Source organism: Rhinopithecus roxellana, chromosome 20 (assembly GCF_007565055.1).
Source record: "Rhinopithecus roxellana isolate Shanxi Qingling chromosome 20, ASM756505v1, whole genome shotgun sequence".
Classification (NCBI taxonomy): domain Eukaryota; kingdom Metazoa; phylum Chordata; class Mammalia; order Primates; family Cercopithecidae; genus Rhinopithecus; species Rhinopithecus roxellana.
Genome location: NC_044568.1, coordinates 9,929,231 through 9,944,862, shown reverse-complemented (window position 1 = coordinate 9,944,862; position 15,632 = coordinate 9,929,231). Strand labels below are relative to the sequence as shown.

The window sequence follows — 15,632 nt, the reverse complement described above, 5'->3', positions numbered from 1 at the left end:
CCACGCCTGGCAATTTTTAATTTTTTTTTTTTTCAAGACGGAGTCTCACTCTGTCGCCCAGGCTGAAGTGCAGTGGCGAGATGTTGGCTCACTGCAAGCTTCGCCTCCCGGGTTCACACCATTCTCCTGCCTCTGCCTCCCGAGTAGCTGGGACTGGGATTACAGGCGTCCGCCACCAAGCCTGGCTAATTTTTTGTATTTTTAGTAGAGACGGAATTTCACTGTGTTAGCCAGGATGGTCTTGATCTCCTGACCTCGTGATCCACCTGCCTCGGCCTCCCAAAGTGCTGGGATTACAGGCATGAGTCACCACGCCTGGCCTAATGTTTTTTGTTTAATTATTATATTAATTTTTTTTTGAGTCAGTGTTTTGCTCCGTTGCCCAGGCTGAAGTGCAGTGGCACAATCTCGGCTCACAGCAAGCTCCACCTCCTGGGTTCACGCCATTCTCCTGCCTCAGCCTCCCGAGTAGCTGGGACTACAGGTGCCCACCACCACGCGCAGCTAATTTTGTTTTTGTTTTTTAAGTGGAGATGGGGTTTCACCATGTTAGCCAGGATGGTCTCGATCTCCTGACCTCATGATCCACCTGCCTCGGCCTCCCAAAGTGATGGGATTACAGGCATGAGCCACCACGCCCGGCCAATTATCATTATTATTATTATTTTTTGAGATGGATTCTCACTCTGTTGCCCAGGCTGGAGTGTAGTGGTGCGATCTCGACTCACTGCAAACTCTGCCTCCCGGATTTTAAGCGATTCTCCTGCCTCAGCCTCCTGAGTAACTAGGATTGCAGGTGCATGTCACCATGCCCGGCTAATTTTTTGTATTTTTAGTAAAGAAGGAGTTTCACCATGTTGGCCAGGCTGGTCTCGAACTCCTGCCCTCAAGTGATCTGCCCACTCAGCCTCCCAAAGTGCTGGGATTACAGGCATGAGCCATCTCGCCCAGCCATCTTTTTTTTTTTTTTTTTTTTTTTTTGAGACGAGAGTCTTCCTCTGTCACCCAGGCTGGAGTGCAGTGGCATGATCTTGGCTCACTGCAGCCTCCACCTCCCAGATTCAAGAGATGCACCTGCTTTAGCCTCCCAAGTGGCTGGGACTACAGGTATGTGCCACCATCCCCGGCTAATTTTTTGTATTTTTCGTAGAGATGGGGTTTCACTGTGTTAGCCAGGATGGTCTTGATCTCCTGGCCTCATGATCTGCCTGCCTTGGCCTCCCAAAGTGCTGGGATTACAGGCATAAGCCACCGCGCCCGGACTTATTTTTATTTTTATTTTTTTTGAGACAGGGTCTCACTCTGTCACCCAGGCTGGAGTGCAGTGGTGCAATCATGGCTCACTACAGCCTCCACCTCCCAAAATTAAGTGATTCTCCTGCCTCAGCCCAAGCAGCTGTGACCACAGCCTTGTACCACCACACAAGGGTAACTGTTTGTTTGTTTTTTTGTTGTTTTTCTTTTCTTTTCTTTTTTAAGACTGTTTTTGCTCTTGTTGCCCAGGCTGGAGTGCAATGGCGCGATCTCAGCTTACCGCAATCTCAGCCTCCCAGGTTCAAGCGATTCTCCTGCCTCAGCATCCCAAGTAGCTGGGATTACAGGTATGCACCACCACGCTGGGCTAATTTTTGTGTTTTAGTAGAGATGGGGCTTCTCCATGTTGGTCAGGCTGACCTCAGGTGATCCACCCACCTTGGCCTCCCAAAGTGCTGGGATTACAGGCATGAACCACCGTGCCCTGCCTGGCTAATTGTTTTTAAGTTTTTCGTAGAGGCGGGGTTTCACTATGTTGCCCAACCTTCAAACTCCTGGGCTCAAGTTACCCTTCTGCCTCAGCCTCCCAAAGTGCTGGGATTACAGGCATGAGCCACCAGGCCTGGCCTTTAGCAATTTCTTTCTTTTCTTTTCTTTTCTTTTTCCTTCCTTCCTTCCTTCTCTCCCTCCCTCCCTCCTGTTTTTTTTTTTTTTTTTTTTTTTTTTTTTGAGACAGGGTCTTGCTCTCGGCTCAATGCAACCTCTGCCTTCCGGGCTCAAGTGATCTGCCTGCCTTGGCCTCACAAAGTGCTGGGATTACAGGCCTGAGCCACTGCACCTGGCTAATTTTTGTATTTTTAGTAAAGACCATGTTGTCCAGACTGTTCTCGAACTCCTGACCTCAAGTGATCCGCCTGCCTTGGCCTCCCAAATGGTTGGGATGACGGGCATGAGCCACCACGCCCAGCTGCCTGTAGTAATTTCTGACCTTTGGTTTACTCTTCCCCCAGGCCCCTCAGTCTCTGGACAGAGCCCTCCGCACACTCCCAGGATTCCTCTGTGTCTGTAACACATACACAATACCAAATTTCCCAAGGGTAGAAAGCCCAATTTCCATGCATCTCTGAAGTACGCCCGCCTCAGTGTTAACCACAGTGTCCAGGAATAATAATGCAATGTGTCGAACTGAAAGAATCAGGTGGCCTTAAGTACACCACTCACTTCTCACACCTTGGTTTCCTCACCTGTGAAATAGGGATGATGGGCAATGTTATCCCATGGGACTGTGATAAGGAAGACAAGAAAGAAAGACTGTAAAAATTGCGAGCATAGATAACTTGGACCTTGGGAGGCTACCAGTGTTCCTGGGTTTTTAAAGGTTTCTTCTGCTGTAAGGCGGATGCCCACTGAGCTATGAGGAAAGAGATTCTCCCTCCTTGGCAAGGGAACCCCCACTGATTTCTTTCCTGCCACCGTGAGCCTCAGTTTCCTCCTCTGAGGGGAGGTGTCTGGGGAAAAGGGGCTGGGACACAGGATATTGCAAATCCTTCCCGGCTGTTTGTCCCTGCAGCCCCAACTCCTGCAGCCATGACTTCCACCAAGCATTAAGGCCATGTTTAGTGCATAGGGTGTTCCCTCTCAGGTCTGCCCTGCCAGCCTCTGCTCCCACCCCAGCCCCATCCCAGGGTGAGTCCAAACAAAGGCTGGCCTCAGGGGATCAGCAGCCGCGGAATCTGAGATAGGGCTTTCCTGGCCCTGCCGGCGAACCCTGCGAGATGAAGAGCGGCCAGAAGCCCAGGGACCCTCGCGGGCATTGGGGCTCCCAGATGCCCACGCTGCCTGCTCCCACTGGAGACGGGGACAGGGGCGTCATCCCAGCCTCCTTCCTGCTCCCACCGCTGTCCCCTTTTTTCCCCAGGCTGCGGGAGGCAAAGGGTTAAATCCCATAGAGCTGATGCTCTGACTCCAGGCTAGAGGGGCCCGGGAAGCTGGGGTCACTTCCTGCTCCGTCCCAGTCACCCTGAACTGGTCCCCGGGTCCTCAGCCTGGAATCACCCCTTGAGAAGGACCCTAGAGTCCTCGGCGCCCAGTCCGTCCCCCAAGGCAGGGCACTGAAGGGGTTAAGTCCCCTGGGGCTGGATTCTGCCTTCCGGCTTTTCCCAGACCCCAGAGCCGTGAGTTGGGGACGCCTGGGTTCCCGGGGGGTGGCCTGGAGGGCCCGGGACGGCCGCCGGGAAACAATGGGGCCCGGGCCGGGGGGGCTGGGAGCCCGGGCCTGAGCCCCCCACCCGCGCCCGAGGCTGTGGCCAGGGTGGGGGCGGGTGGGGGGCGCGGAGGGCCGAGGATTCTGGGAAGCGCGGGGGTCGGCGGCGGGGGAGGGGAGCCTGGGGATTCTGGGAAGAGGGATCGGCTGGGGCCGGGGGCCGGCGCTGCCAGCGCAGCCCTGGAGGAACCTGGCAGTGCTTGAAGGAGCCGGGACCCCGGGGGCCAGGGCGGGGGCGGATGCCCAGGCTCTGGATCAGCAGCGGGACAGGGGTCGCGGCTCAGGGGGAGCAGAAGCCCGGGGCCGACGGTGCAGGCGGTGGGGGGACCGGGCCAGGCGGCCGCATTCCCGCCGTCTCCATGTCAGGGTCACCCTGGGCCGTTCCCCACATTTCTCGGGAGGCGGCTCCTCCTTCCCTCCCTCTGCAGCAGGGCCATCGCGAGGTCTCAGGCTGGCGTGCCTGGCGCCTGGGCTCCCAGCGACTCGGCCTCCCTCGGTCTTCCCACGTCCATGCTCTGTGTCGGCCCTGTCATTAACCCTTTCCCTCCTACTCTGGACCACTGGGGGAGAATTTTTTGGAGACCATCGAGGTCCACAAGCTCCTACCTGTCCCCAGCAAACACAGCAGGGCATCCTTCCCGGACCGGACATCAGGCAGCCCCCAGTGTGGCAGAGGTCTCCACTTCCACCACCCCAAAGACACTTACAGGCGGGGAGGGGGGATTCTCGGAGCTTAAGTAGCTGCAGAGATGAAGAAATTAATTTACTTCCTAAACGCTAACTTCTGTCTCTCCTACCGCTCTTTGGCAGGGTGCAGCCAGTCTTGCTTCACCTTGGTCACCTCTTGGCTGCCTCCTGCCATGTCTCCCTTGCCCCACTGCCCCTGTACATACAGCGCCCACCCCACACAGCCATCTAAAGTTTCCAGGCCCCACCCAGGGATTCTCTGCAGGGTGTAAATGGTGTGGGACCTCCTTCTAGTGCTTTGTTCATGTGGCCCCGTTCCCTCATCCTGGACTCATCTCACCATTTTTGGAGTGACAGCTGGCTGTTTTTTTGTTTGTTTTTACCAGGGGGCCACTTGGAACTCCTGCTCCTTTGCTGCCATCCCCTTGCAAACTGATCTTTAAAGGCATTAAACCAAATAGGTGTTCCAGGGGCCAGGGACATCTCATTCATTCATTCATTGATTCATTCATTGATTCATTCATTCATTCAACAACGTTCCTGGAGCACCTATTCGGTGCCAGGCGCAGTCCTAGGCTTGGGAAACAGCCTCAACAAAGCAGAACAGAAGGAGTAGAAGGAGGGTCCAGGCGGGAGTGGGAATAGGAGGGCTTTGGTGAGGAGTATGGTTCCAGCTCATGGGTGCAGATCAGCAGGCCTAGTCCCTGGGTGCAACTCCTCCTTTTCTAGACTGGGAACCCTCTGGGTCCTAGGAATTTCTCCAGCCTATTCTCACTGCCGGCAGGCTCCCCATGAGCTGTCCTCATCACCTGTTTCCTGCCAGCCTCCCACGAGCATGAGTCTCACATGACTCCCAAGGTCACCTTGTGCTCTAAGAGACAGGGGTGAGCCAGACACGGAGCCCTGCTTTTGTCATCTTAGCTCTGCCACTTCCCAGCCTTGACCTTGGAGAGGTCTCCCCAGGGGTTGATGTACTAATCTGTAAAATGGACAGCCAGATTTCTGGGTCTCCTCACCATGCTGTGGGAGGACTGGGTGAAAGAAATGACACCATGGCAGGTGCTGGGTCCGCTGCAGGTGTTCACACAAGCATCCATTCTCCCCTTCTTACTTTTTCTCTTCCTCTGGGTGGTTCCTGCAGATGCTCCTGGCCGCTTTAAACTGCCCCTCCCCCCACCTCCAGCCTGACCTTCTTTCTGTGCTTGGGTAATGGGAAAGTGCCCCAGTCCTTTTAGAGGGCCCCTGTCTCCTCTGGGAAACTGGGGTGCTTTTTCTTAACCCTTTAAGTGTCTCCGGCAGCCTGCGTTCACTCTGGGGCACAGAAAAGTTTATTGGTCTCAATTAGCAGCCCCATTAGGAGGAAAATTAGAGTCTTAATGAGCTTCCTCTGATTAGCAAATAACAGGTTTCTCAGCCTCTGGGCATCTTAGGTGTGGGGTGAAAACCTCCTTCCCCTGTGGATGTCAGAGACCGTTCCAGCCCCCAGTCTGGGTTCAAAGGTTTATGAGTGATGAGTTTTTAATTACGCTCTTAAATTCACCTGCTTGCTTAGTTGTGCTCTTAAGATCTGGAGCGAGAATCAGGCCTGCAGGGGAAGGGGGCCACAGCAAGAACTCGTGCCCAGAAAAAATGGGGTTGGAGAACACTGAAGCTCACACAAGGAGGAATGGGGTGGGGCAGGGCGGGAGTGAGGTTCAGGGGGAATAAAGCAAAGTGCGAAATCAGCTCCCAGTGTGCGCTCATCGCTCTCTTCCCCCGCAGGGTCCCTGGAACACTGCAGTCCTGAGCTCTGGGATGGAGCCCGAGACTGCGCTGTGGGGCCCGGATCTGCAGGGTCCGGAACAGAGCCCCAACGATGCTCACAGAGGTGAGGGGCACAAGAAGGGGCTGCGGTCCCGGCAAGACGGTGGCCCCGGCTCAGGGAGGGGCCTGGACTCTGGGGGACACCCAGGGGAGGGAAGAGAGACCAGACCCCGTGTTCTGAAAGGGGCTGGGGGCTGGAGACTCCCTTTCTCTCTGTAGGTGCCGAGAGTGAAAACGAAGAGGAGAGCCCTCGGCAGGAAAGTTCTGGGGAGGAGATCATCATGGGAGACCCGGCTCAGAGTCCAGAATCCAAGGACTCCATAGAGATGTCCCTGGAGAGACCCTCCCAGGACCCCTCTGTCACCCAGAACCCCCCAACCCCACTGGCTCACTCCAACCCCTTGGACCACCAGACCCCCCTGGAACCCCCAGCCCCGGAGGTTGTCCCTACCCCATCTGACTGGACCAAGGCCTGCGAGGCCAGCTGGCAGTGGGGCGCTCTCACCACATGGAACAGCCCCCCCGTCGTCCCCGCCAACGAGCCCAGCCTGCGGGAGCTGGTGCAGGGCCGCCCGGCGGGGGCGGAAAAGCCCTACATCTGCAACGAGTGCGGCAAGAGCTTCAGCCAGTGGTCCAAGCTGCTGCGGCACCAGCGCATCCACACGGGAGAGCGGCCCAACACCTGCTCGGAGTGCGGCAAGAGCTTCACGCAGAGCTCGCACCTGGTACAGCACCAGCGCACGCACACCGGCGAGAAGCCCTACAAGTGCCCCGACTGCGGCAAGTGCTTCAGCTGGAGCTCCAACCTGGTGCAGCACCAGCGCACGCACACGGGAGAGAAGCCCTACAAGTGCACAGAGTGCGAGAAGGCCTTCACCCAGAGCACCAACCTCATCAAGCACCAGCGATCCCACACCGGCGAGAAGCCCTACAAGTGCGGCGAGTGCCGCCGGGCTTTCTACCGCAGCTCGGACCTCATCCAGCACCAGGCCACGCACACGGGGGAGAAACCCTACAAGTGCCCCGAGTGCGGGAAGCGCTTCGGTCAGAACCACAACCTCCTCAAGCACCAGAAGATCCACGCGGGCGAGAAACCATACCGCTGCACCGAGTGCGGGAAGAGCTTCATCCAGAGCTCGGAGCTGACCCAGCACCAGCGCACGCACACAGGCGAGAAGCCCTACGAATGCCTGGAGTGCGGCAAGAGCTTCGGCCACAGCTCCACCCTCATCAAGCACCAGCGGACTCACCTGCGCGAGGACCCGTTCAAGTGCCCGGTGTGCGGCAAGACTTTCACCCTGAGCGCCACCCTGCTGCGGCACCAGCGCACTCACACGGGCGAGCGGCCCTACAAGTGCCCCGAGTGCGGCAAGAGCTTCAGCGTCAGCTCTAACCTCATCAACCACCAGCGCATCCACCGCGGCGAGCGGCCCTACATCTGCGCCGACTGCGGCAAGAGCTTCATCATGAGCTCCACCCTCATCCGCCACCAGCGCATCCACACCGGCGAGAAGCCCTACAAGTGCTCCGACTGCGGCAAGAGCTTCATCCGCAGCTCACACCTTATCCAGCATCGCCGCACGCACACCGGCGAGAAGCCCTACAAGTGCCCCGAGTGTGGCAAGAGCTTCAGCCAGAGCTCCAACCTCATCACCCACGTCCGCACGCACATGGACGAGAACCTGTTCGTGTGCTCCGACTGCGGGAAGGCCTTCCTGGAAGCCCACGAGCTGGAGCAGCACCGGGTGATCCATGAGAGGGGGAAGACCCCAGCGCGGAGGGCCCAGGGCGACGCCCTGCTGGGGCTCGGGGACCCCTCCCTGCTGACCCCGCCACCGGGAGCCAAGCCGCACAAGTGTCTCGTGTGCGGAAAGGGCTTCAACGACGAGGGCATCTTCATGCAACATCAAAGGATCCATATCGGAGAAAACCCCTACAAAAATGCAGACGGCCTCATCGCACACCCAGCCCCCAAACCTCCTCAGTTACGATCCCCGAGGCTCCCTTTCCGAGGGAATTCCTACCCCGGGGCTGCGGAGGGCAGAGCCGACGCCCCGGGACAGCCCCTTAAGCCGCCAGAGGGTCAGGAGGGCTTCAGCCAGAGGCGGGGACTGCTGTCCTCCAAGACCTACATCTGCTCCCACTGCGGAGAGAGCTTCCTGGATCGCTCTGTGCTCCTCCAGCATCAGCTCACCCACGGCAACGAAAAGCCCTTTCTCTTTCCTGATTATAGGATTGGCCTAGGGGAAAGCGCAGGGCCCAGCCCCTTCCTAAGTGGGAAGCCCTTTAAATGCCCTGAATGCAAACAAAGCTTTGGCCTCAGCTCTGAGCTGCTACTGCACCAGAAAGTCCATGCAGGCGGGAAGAGCTCCCAGAAGAGTACAGAGCTGGGGAAGAGCTCTTCCGTCCTCCTGGAGCATCTCAGGAGCCCCCTGGGGGCCAGACCCTACAGCTGCTCAGATTGCGGGGCCTCCTTCCTCGACCGCGTGGCCCTCACCCGGCACCAAGAAACCCACACCCAGGAAAAGTCCCCCAGTCCCGAAGACCCCCCTCCAGAGGCAGCCACCCTGTCCACAGGCCAGGAAGGTGAGGGGGAAGCCCCTACCCCCACGGGGAGCAGCAGCCATGGGGAAGGGGAAGAAGGGGAAAGCCCCAAAACCCGAGTGGAAGAAAAGCCCTATCTGTGCCCCGAGTGTGGAGACGGCTTCACAGAAGTCGCGGCCCTCCTGCTCCACAGGAGCTGCCACCCAGGTGTCTCCCTGTGAAATGGGTCTGGAGACCAGGGGCCTCGCTCTCTTCAGAGAGGAACACTGGATTTTTTTCCCCAAAAATAATTACATGGGGAAGGGAGGATAACCCTATCAGATGGTAGTGGAGTGGAGAAGAACCCTGGGAAAAAATAGTGCTTTTACATCAGTGATGAGAAACCCTATAAAATTGTTGGTGGGAAGCACTTATAAGGCAGTAGAGAAAAACTGTTGGGTTAGAAGCCCTATAAATATGTAGGAAAAAAAGCCCTTTAAGTCTGTAGCAGAAAAACCCTATAAACTATAGTGGATAAGAGCCCTATTAATTGTAGGAAGAGGTCCCAATATGTCTCTGAACAACCCTATAAAACTGTATCAAAATCCTTAGGAAAATCCTGTAGGGTCGGGGAAGTGCTGCGATGGCACTGACCCGGGAAGAGCGACCCTCAGAAGGTGCAGAAAACACCTCTCCTTCGCTGTTCCACAGGGTTCTCTCCCAGCGGCCCTGGACAGTTCCATAGAGGAAGATGCTCAGCTGGGGGAGTGATGTGGGAACTGTGTGGAACTGCAAAGGAAGAAAACAGGAGAAAAATAAGTGACCAGGAGCTCTGGAGCCCCCAGAGGAGATAAGACAGAGACTAGGAAGGGAAGGTCCTGTTCACTGCACTGGGGTTCCTTGGGGTTTGAGGCCAATGTTAGATGAATTGTGTGTGTTAGGGAAAGAGGCCTGTGGAATCCCTTATCAAAAAGAACCCCAAAATGGGGAAGAAAAAACAAATTGGCAAGCCCTTTTAAAGGCTAAAGTTTGGGGTGCAGAAACATGGTCAGTATAAGAATACTGAGAAACCACCACAAAAATTAGGGGGAAGCAGGGGTCAGTTCCTGTTAGATTACTTTGAGGGGAGCAAACCAAGGTGGGGAAACTGCTCACATGGAACCCAGCTAACTCCAGGCCCCTTCTTGCTTCCGGGAGCTTGTGAAACTGCAAGTTGCAGGCAGGTCCCAGCTCTCAGGCTGCAAGGGTTCTCCCCATACCAGGCAGGACCACCCTTTCTACCTGCCCAGCCAGGGACTTCTACTCTGCAAGGCCTCCAGGGATGGCGGTTGCCTCCCACCACATTCTCAGGTCTCACCGTCAGGAGGTTTTTCCTGAAATCTAACTGCCGCCAGTGGCAGCTCATTTCCTTGAATTCTGTCCTCAGTGAAGAGGGAGAACCGCTGCTAGTCAGACCTCCAAAGAATAAAGCCCTTCAGAGACTTAGGGCCTGCATGTGGGCCTCCCTAGCCTTCTCCAAGTCAGCAGGGCCACAGAATTCCTTAGAAAGCTTTGATTAGCCAGCAACTTGATTTCAAACTTTAGCCATTCATCTTTGTTGGTAGCAAGGCTGCCTCGCAGGATAAGGTAGCCACCCTGGTGGGGATCCAGGCATCCCACGGACTGAGCCACAGGTCCCGGAAGAGTCCGCAGAGGCCGTACCACCCTCCTCACCCTGGTACCTGGAGCCCTCCAGGGTTGTGATGATCCAGCCCAATCTCAGCCTTGGGATGGATGGGAGGGATTCCATCCATTTGGCTCCTCTCCTCCTTAGCCAGAAACCTTCAGAGGGAAACAGAAGGATGAGAAAAGCTCCCTTGCCAGGCCCATCTCACCTCCCACACCACACAGTTACGTGTTCATAAACTCAGCCAAGCCTGCTCACAGGCCTGGGCGTATGTGGCTGGGGAGAGACTGCTGCCCTGTGAGATGGTGGAAGAGAGAAAACTCTTGAATGAAACATCTGTAACAAGAATCCCATTCCCTAATCCTGGAGACCCCTTCAAAAGGAGAGGACTCTGCTCAGCGCTGGGTCGGAAAGGAAGTGCAGGCCAACCCCAGTAGTGCGCTGTCCTGGAGTAAGAGGACTGAGATGCCAGCTGCGGGGCCTGTCAGGAGTCGTGTCTCAGACAGGGGTGACCGGGATTTTTGCAAAGCTGTGGAAGAGACCTCTAATTCTATGACCTAAAGGTTCACACAACCTTTATGCAAATCCTTCCTCCTTCATCTATCCTGGCCCCAGCTGAATGATCCTAACATTTAAAAGGATTGAAATCTCAAACATTGCGGGAGGAAAACGCCAGTCCTGCTGGGGAGAGGGAGAAGGCAGTCCTCAGGATTGTGCAGAGAACCTTGTTGCCATCTGCGTAACGCCCCAGCCTACCCAAGTGCCAGGAAGGGAAGCACTACTGAGGGAGGGGCTGCCTGTGGGTCTCCCTAACAGAATGCCGATGAAGGGGTGTCCCTGTAAGACTGAGAAGTCCGCCAAGTCTAAGCAGATTTCCCCGCCCCCCCAAGATGGTAGCAGAAACTGAAGTTGTAGAAACAAACCCCTCGCAAAGCCAGAAGCAGGTGCCCTCAGAAACGGGCCTAAGGAATCTCCCCAGAAGAGAACTGAGGAGCAGCTTTTGGGGCTCAGAGGCCAGTCCGAGGGGAGGCAGGCGGTGTGGCCGAAGGCCGGCGCAGGCCTGTTTCGGACAAGGGTGTAGCATATGTAGTAGGATGCTCGCATGTTGTAGGGATGGGTGAGGGCTTAAGGGGCTTGGCTCTGGTACGGGATGGATGATGTGAGCACAGTTCGTGGGGTCGGGCATTTTGCAGTAAGAAAGGGGCAGGGTCGGAGACCTCTGGGGTGTGGCCTGTTCTTTCTTGCCTACCTCCCCAAGCTCCTTTAACCAGGCGCTTCCCTCCCAGAGTGAGCTACGTCTCGTGAGGATCGAAGCAGGGAGGTGGCAGTGGCTAGAGTTGCTCAGATCGGCTCAGATGAAGGTCCAGAGGTCAAAGCATTTGCCCACCAGAACTGAGTCTGGAAGGCACTGTGCAGCCAAACCCTCTTGTCCAATCATATGCAGACCCCAGGCTCCTCAGAAACGCCCTGGTGGAGGGAGGAGCCCAACAGATAGGGTCAGGGAGTCAGTGGGGAAAGCAGAGGGGAGAGCTTAGAGTGAAACTCGAAACTGCTGTGGACATGGAGGTCAGATGGGAACTTGGAACTGGGCATGAATCCCGAATGGTGGGGAAACTTGAAGCCATCACAGCCAAGAGGTGGGGTTCCGTGACCCGTCCTGAGGTCAGCAGCTCCCAGACTCCTTTGCCCCCACTAGGGAAGCCCCAGTCACCTGACTTGTCCCCTTGGAGTGAAGAGAGGCCCCACTTTTGAGTGTTGTGTGTCCAAAACAGTGTTGTGTCACCAGTGGTCATGTTGCTTAGTTGAAGAGAATAAAGGGAATAAGATTTCCTGGGTGTTTCTTGTTTTTTATTTCAGCTTAGAGTGAGCTGAAAGAGCATGGCCTCACCTTAAGCCGGAGCCCAGGAGTGACTGCAAAAGCTCAGGCCAGCCCCACGCCCACCCTTCACCCAGGGGCCCTAAAATCCCCATCCAGTGCTGGCTTGTGGGAAGCTGAGGAGTTGATGAAGTTTTAAGCTGCACACCCTTGGTATGGAGAGGGATGAATCTGATGAGATGGCAGCAGAGCCAAGCTGTCCTCATCAGTGCCTGGCCTCCCCACCAGCAAGACTACTGTAGAGTGGCCACCTGGTGGCTCTGGCGCTGGCCAGCTCAGGCCTAGCCGTGCAGCCCCAGGGAGGCCTCTCTGGCCACCATACCTGCACCCTGCCACGGGGAAGTTCTGAGGATCTAGTTTCAGAAGCTGGCATCCACCACTCCTGGTTCACTTGGGGACCCTGGGAGAGGTGGGTGGAGACCTGGCTTGTCATCTCACTCCCAGGATGTCAGCCCTTGTGCCCTCACTGTGTGGAGAGGCTGAGGCTCAGAGAAGGGCAGCCACTTGCCCAAGATCCACAGTAAGTCCATGAAGGAAACCAGAATGGCCAGGAACTCAAGCATGTTTTGCACCCACTCCATCCCAGATCTCAGGCCTGCCTCAGTGCTCAGTCTCCTGGGCCCTGGGCCTGGCCATAGGGGGTTGAGGGGGGATCCTGCCCCAGCCAAGAAGTGTCTCCCCACCTTTCCTGTACCCCTCTGATCACACCCCAGGGCAGGTTTAGTGTCCCCTTCCCCACCTGGAAAGGGGGTTGGGAGGAGAGGAGAAGCAAGTAATGAAGGCTACTCCACGTTCTCTGTGTGCCAAGCCCTGGGGACACTGAGGTCCATCAGGAGTCCCAGTGCTGGAGAAATCTGCAGAAAAGTGACTATAGCGGAAGAGAAGGCACAGGGCAGTGACTGCTTCAGACATTTCACAGGTCTGTGGACCCAGAGATGGTGCCTGCCACAGCGTAGGGCCAGGAAGCTTTCCGGGGAAAGTGACCTGAAGGATGAGGGTTGCAAGAAGACCCTAGAGTAGGTATATGGGTTGGGGGTGGGACGGGGGACAGGAGTGCATAACAGCTGGGTATGGGCTTAGAGCAGAGAGGGGACTATGGGAAGACAGAGGCAGAGAGCAGAGCCCACAGTATGGAGCCCCTGGAGGAGCTGGGGGAAGGTACCACTTGGGGATATTTGAGAGTGACATGATCTCTCCTCTTGCCACAAGAATAGTGGTGATTCTCCAGGTCTGGAACTCAGGAAAGAGAAGTGGCTGGAGCAGTTAGGTCTTATCAGCTTAGCTATAGCCATAACCATGAATAAACACACCCAGAGTGGCAAAGTAGAAGGTCTAGTTTAGGGGTGGAGAAAGAGGACCAGCAGAAGACGGTATGAGAAAAACCAGGACAGGACAGCCTAGCACCGCTGGATGCAAGGCGTTTTGAGAAGAGCGGTCAACGTCAGGCAACCCACTGGCCAATCACAGGCAGTGCCCAAGGTCTGGCTGAAACGGGCATGTCCACCACTAATGTCAACATCTGTTCACTCCCAGGAAGACAGCCAAGGTCAGGGTGGGCCCAGGAGGAGTTTTGGTCTGCCAGTCCCTGGGCAGTGGCCCAGGGTACCGCTGCCACTGGGACCACTAGGGATGGTAAGCAGTCAAAAAATTAAGGCAAATCCTCTGGGCACCAGAGCCTCATGGGAAATGTTTATTAAGAGTTTGGTTCCTGACTGGGCGCAGTGCCTCATGCCTGTAATCCCAGCACTTTGGGAGGCCGAGGCGGGCGGATCACAAGGTCAGGAGATCGAGACCATCCTGGCTAACACGGTGAAACCCCGCCTCTAGAGCTTGCAGTGAGCTGAGATTCGGCCACTGCACTCCAGCCTGGGCGACAGAGCGAGACTCCGTCTCAAAAAAAAAAAAAAAGAAACCCCGCCTCTACTAAAAATACAAAAAATTAACCGGGCACGGTGGCGGGTGCCTGTAGTCCCAGCTACTCGGGAGGCTGAGGCAGGAGAATGGCGTGGGACCGGGAGGAGGAGCTTGCAGTGAGTCGAGATCGCACCACTGCACTCCAGCCTGGGCGACAGAGCGAGACTCCGTCTCAAAAAAAAAAGTTTGGTTTCTGGCCGGGTGCAGTGGCTCACGCCTGTAATCCCAGCACTTTGGGAGGCCGAGGCAGGCGGATCACAATGTCAGGAGTTCAAGATCAGCCTGGCCAACATGGTGAAACCTGTCTCTAAAAATACAAAAATTAGCTGGGTGCAGTGGTGCACGCCTGTAGTCCCAGCTACTCGGGAGGCTGAGGCAGGAGAATTGCTTGAATCCGGGAAGCGGAGGTTGCAGTGAGCCGAGATCCTGCCACTAAACTCCAGCCTGGGAGACAGAGACTCCGTCTCAAAAAAAAAAAAAAAAAAGTTTGGTTCCTGCCACATCAGTGGTTGCTGCCCCACTGACATTCTGGGATCTTCACCCCATTCCCTCGGACTTGACCTTGAGAAAGTGGTTTGATGCCGACTTTTATTAGGTATGAAGACCCACGAGGAGAGTTTTGCCCCTCTGATAAGGAAACCGAATGGCCCTTAGAGCATATATCTAGGGAGACGATGCGGAGTTATTTGGCATTTATAAAGAGCCCAGGCGAAGGCGACTCCTGGAAGGGAACTGCGCTTACAGAGGCCTGGCTGACCTCCACTCGTGACCCGTGCGGCGCTCCTGAGACTGGTGCTGTACAGGGGCGCAGGTGGTCGCGTCTCTATGATGCAATATCCTGCGTTTTTCCCACGCTCGCACCGCTGCCCCGGGCCATCCACACTTCCTCGGCGGCCCGATGTCCTCCCCCGCCGCGGGCCGCGCTTCCACCAGCGTGTCCGCCGCCGCCGCCGCCGGCCCTGCCCCGAGGTCAGCGTGGCCCGCGTCTCCGTCTCCAGTCCGTCCTGGTCCAGCAGCGGCGGCCCCGCCAAGCCCCGGGCGCCAATAGAGCCCGAAGGCGGACAGAACCGCTAGGCCTCGCGAAGGCGCCACCGCTGAGAGGCACGCAGCCCCTGCCGTGGCCGTGGCCCTGTCGCCAGCGCCGGAACCAACACCGCTTCGCACGAGCTCTGGCGCCCAGCCCCAGTCCCGCCTCGGTGAAGAATCCGCCCGGTGGGCCCTCAACGCGCTGAGCCCAGGGGCGCCGCTCTCTACGCGGCACACCACTCCCGAAGCCAATTGCAAAGAAGGGAGTCACCCCGCTGAGGTGTCCCGATCTGTGCGAGTGGTGTCAGGGTGAGGCCGCTGAGAAGTAGCCCGCAGGATCCAGTTCAGGCCGGCCTTTGGCCAGCGCAACCGGGAGACCAGCTCTCCCTCCAAGAACCTCCTCCTCATGTGCGAACCAGGAACTACACTTCCCAGGATGCAGCCCGAGGCGTCCCGGCATCCCCAGGCCGATGATAGCCGGGGGCATCGTCAGCCCGGGGTCCGTGAGAGCAGGACAGGCGGCTCCGCGGCCACCACCACGCTCTCCCCTTGGGGCCCAGTCCGGGACCCCTGCCTGCCATTAAGTCTGAGCACAGCCTCGCTGCTGAGATGGGCAGAAG

The 15,632-nt window shown here is 56.8% G+C and overlaps 1 protein-coding gene across 1 annotated transcript; it reads left to right on the top strand.

Annotated features, from left to right (window-relative positions):
• Window positions 1-3,236: 3,236 nt before the first annotated feature.
• Window positions 3,237-12,027, top strand: ZNF629 (zinc finger protein 629). Its single transcript, XM_010362231.2, has 3 exons — window positions 3,237-3,428; window positions 5,966-6,071; window positions 6,227-12,027. Exons 2-3 carry the CDS (start codon window positions 5,999-6,001, stop codon window positions 8,770-8,772), a joined length of 2,619 nt encoding a protein of 872 aa, XP_010360533.1. The 5' UTR covers window positions 3,237-3,428; window positions 5,966-5,998; the 3' UTR covers window positions 8,773-12,027.
• Window positions 12,028-15,632: the final 3,605 nt, after the last annotated feature.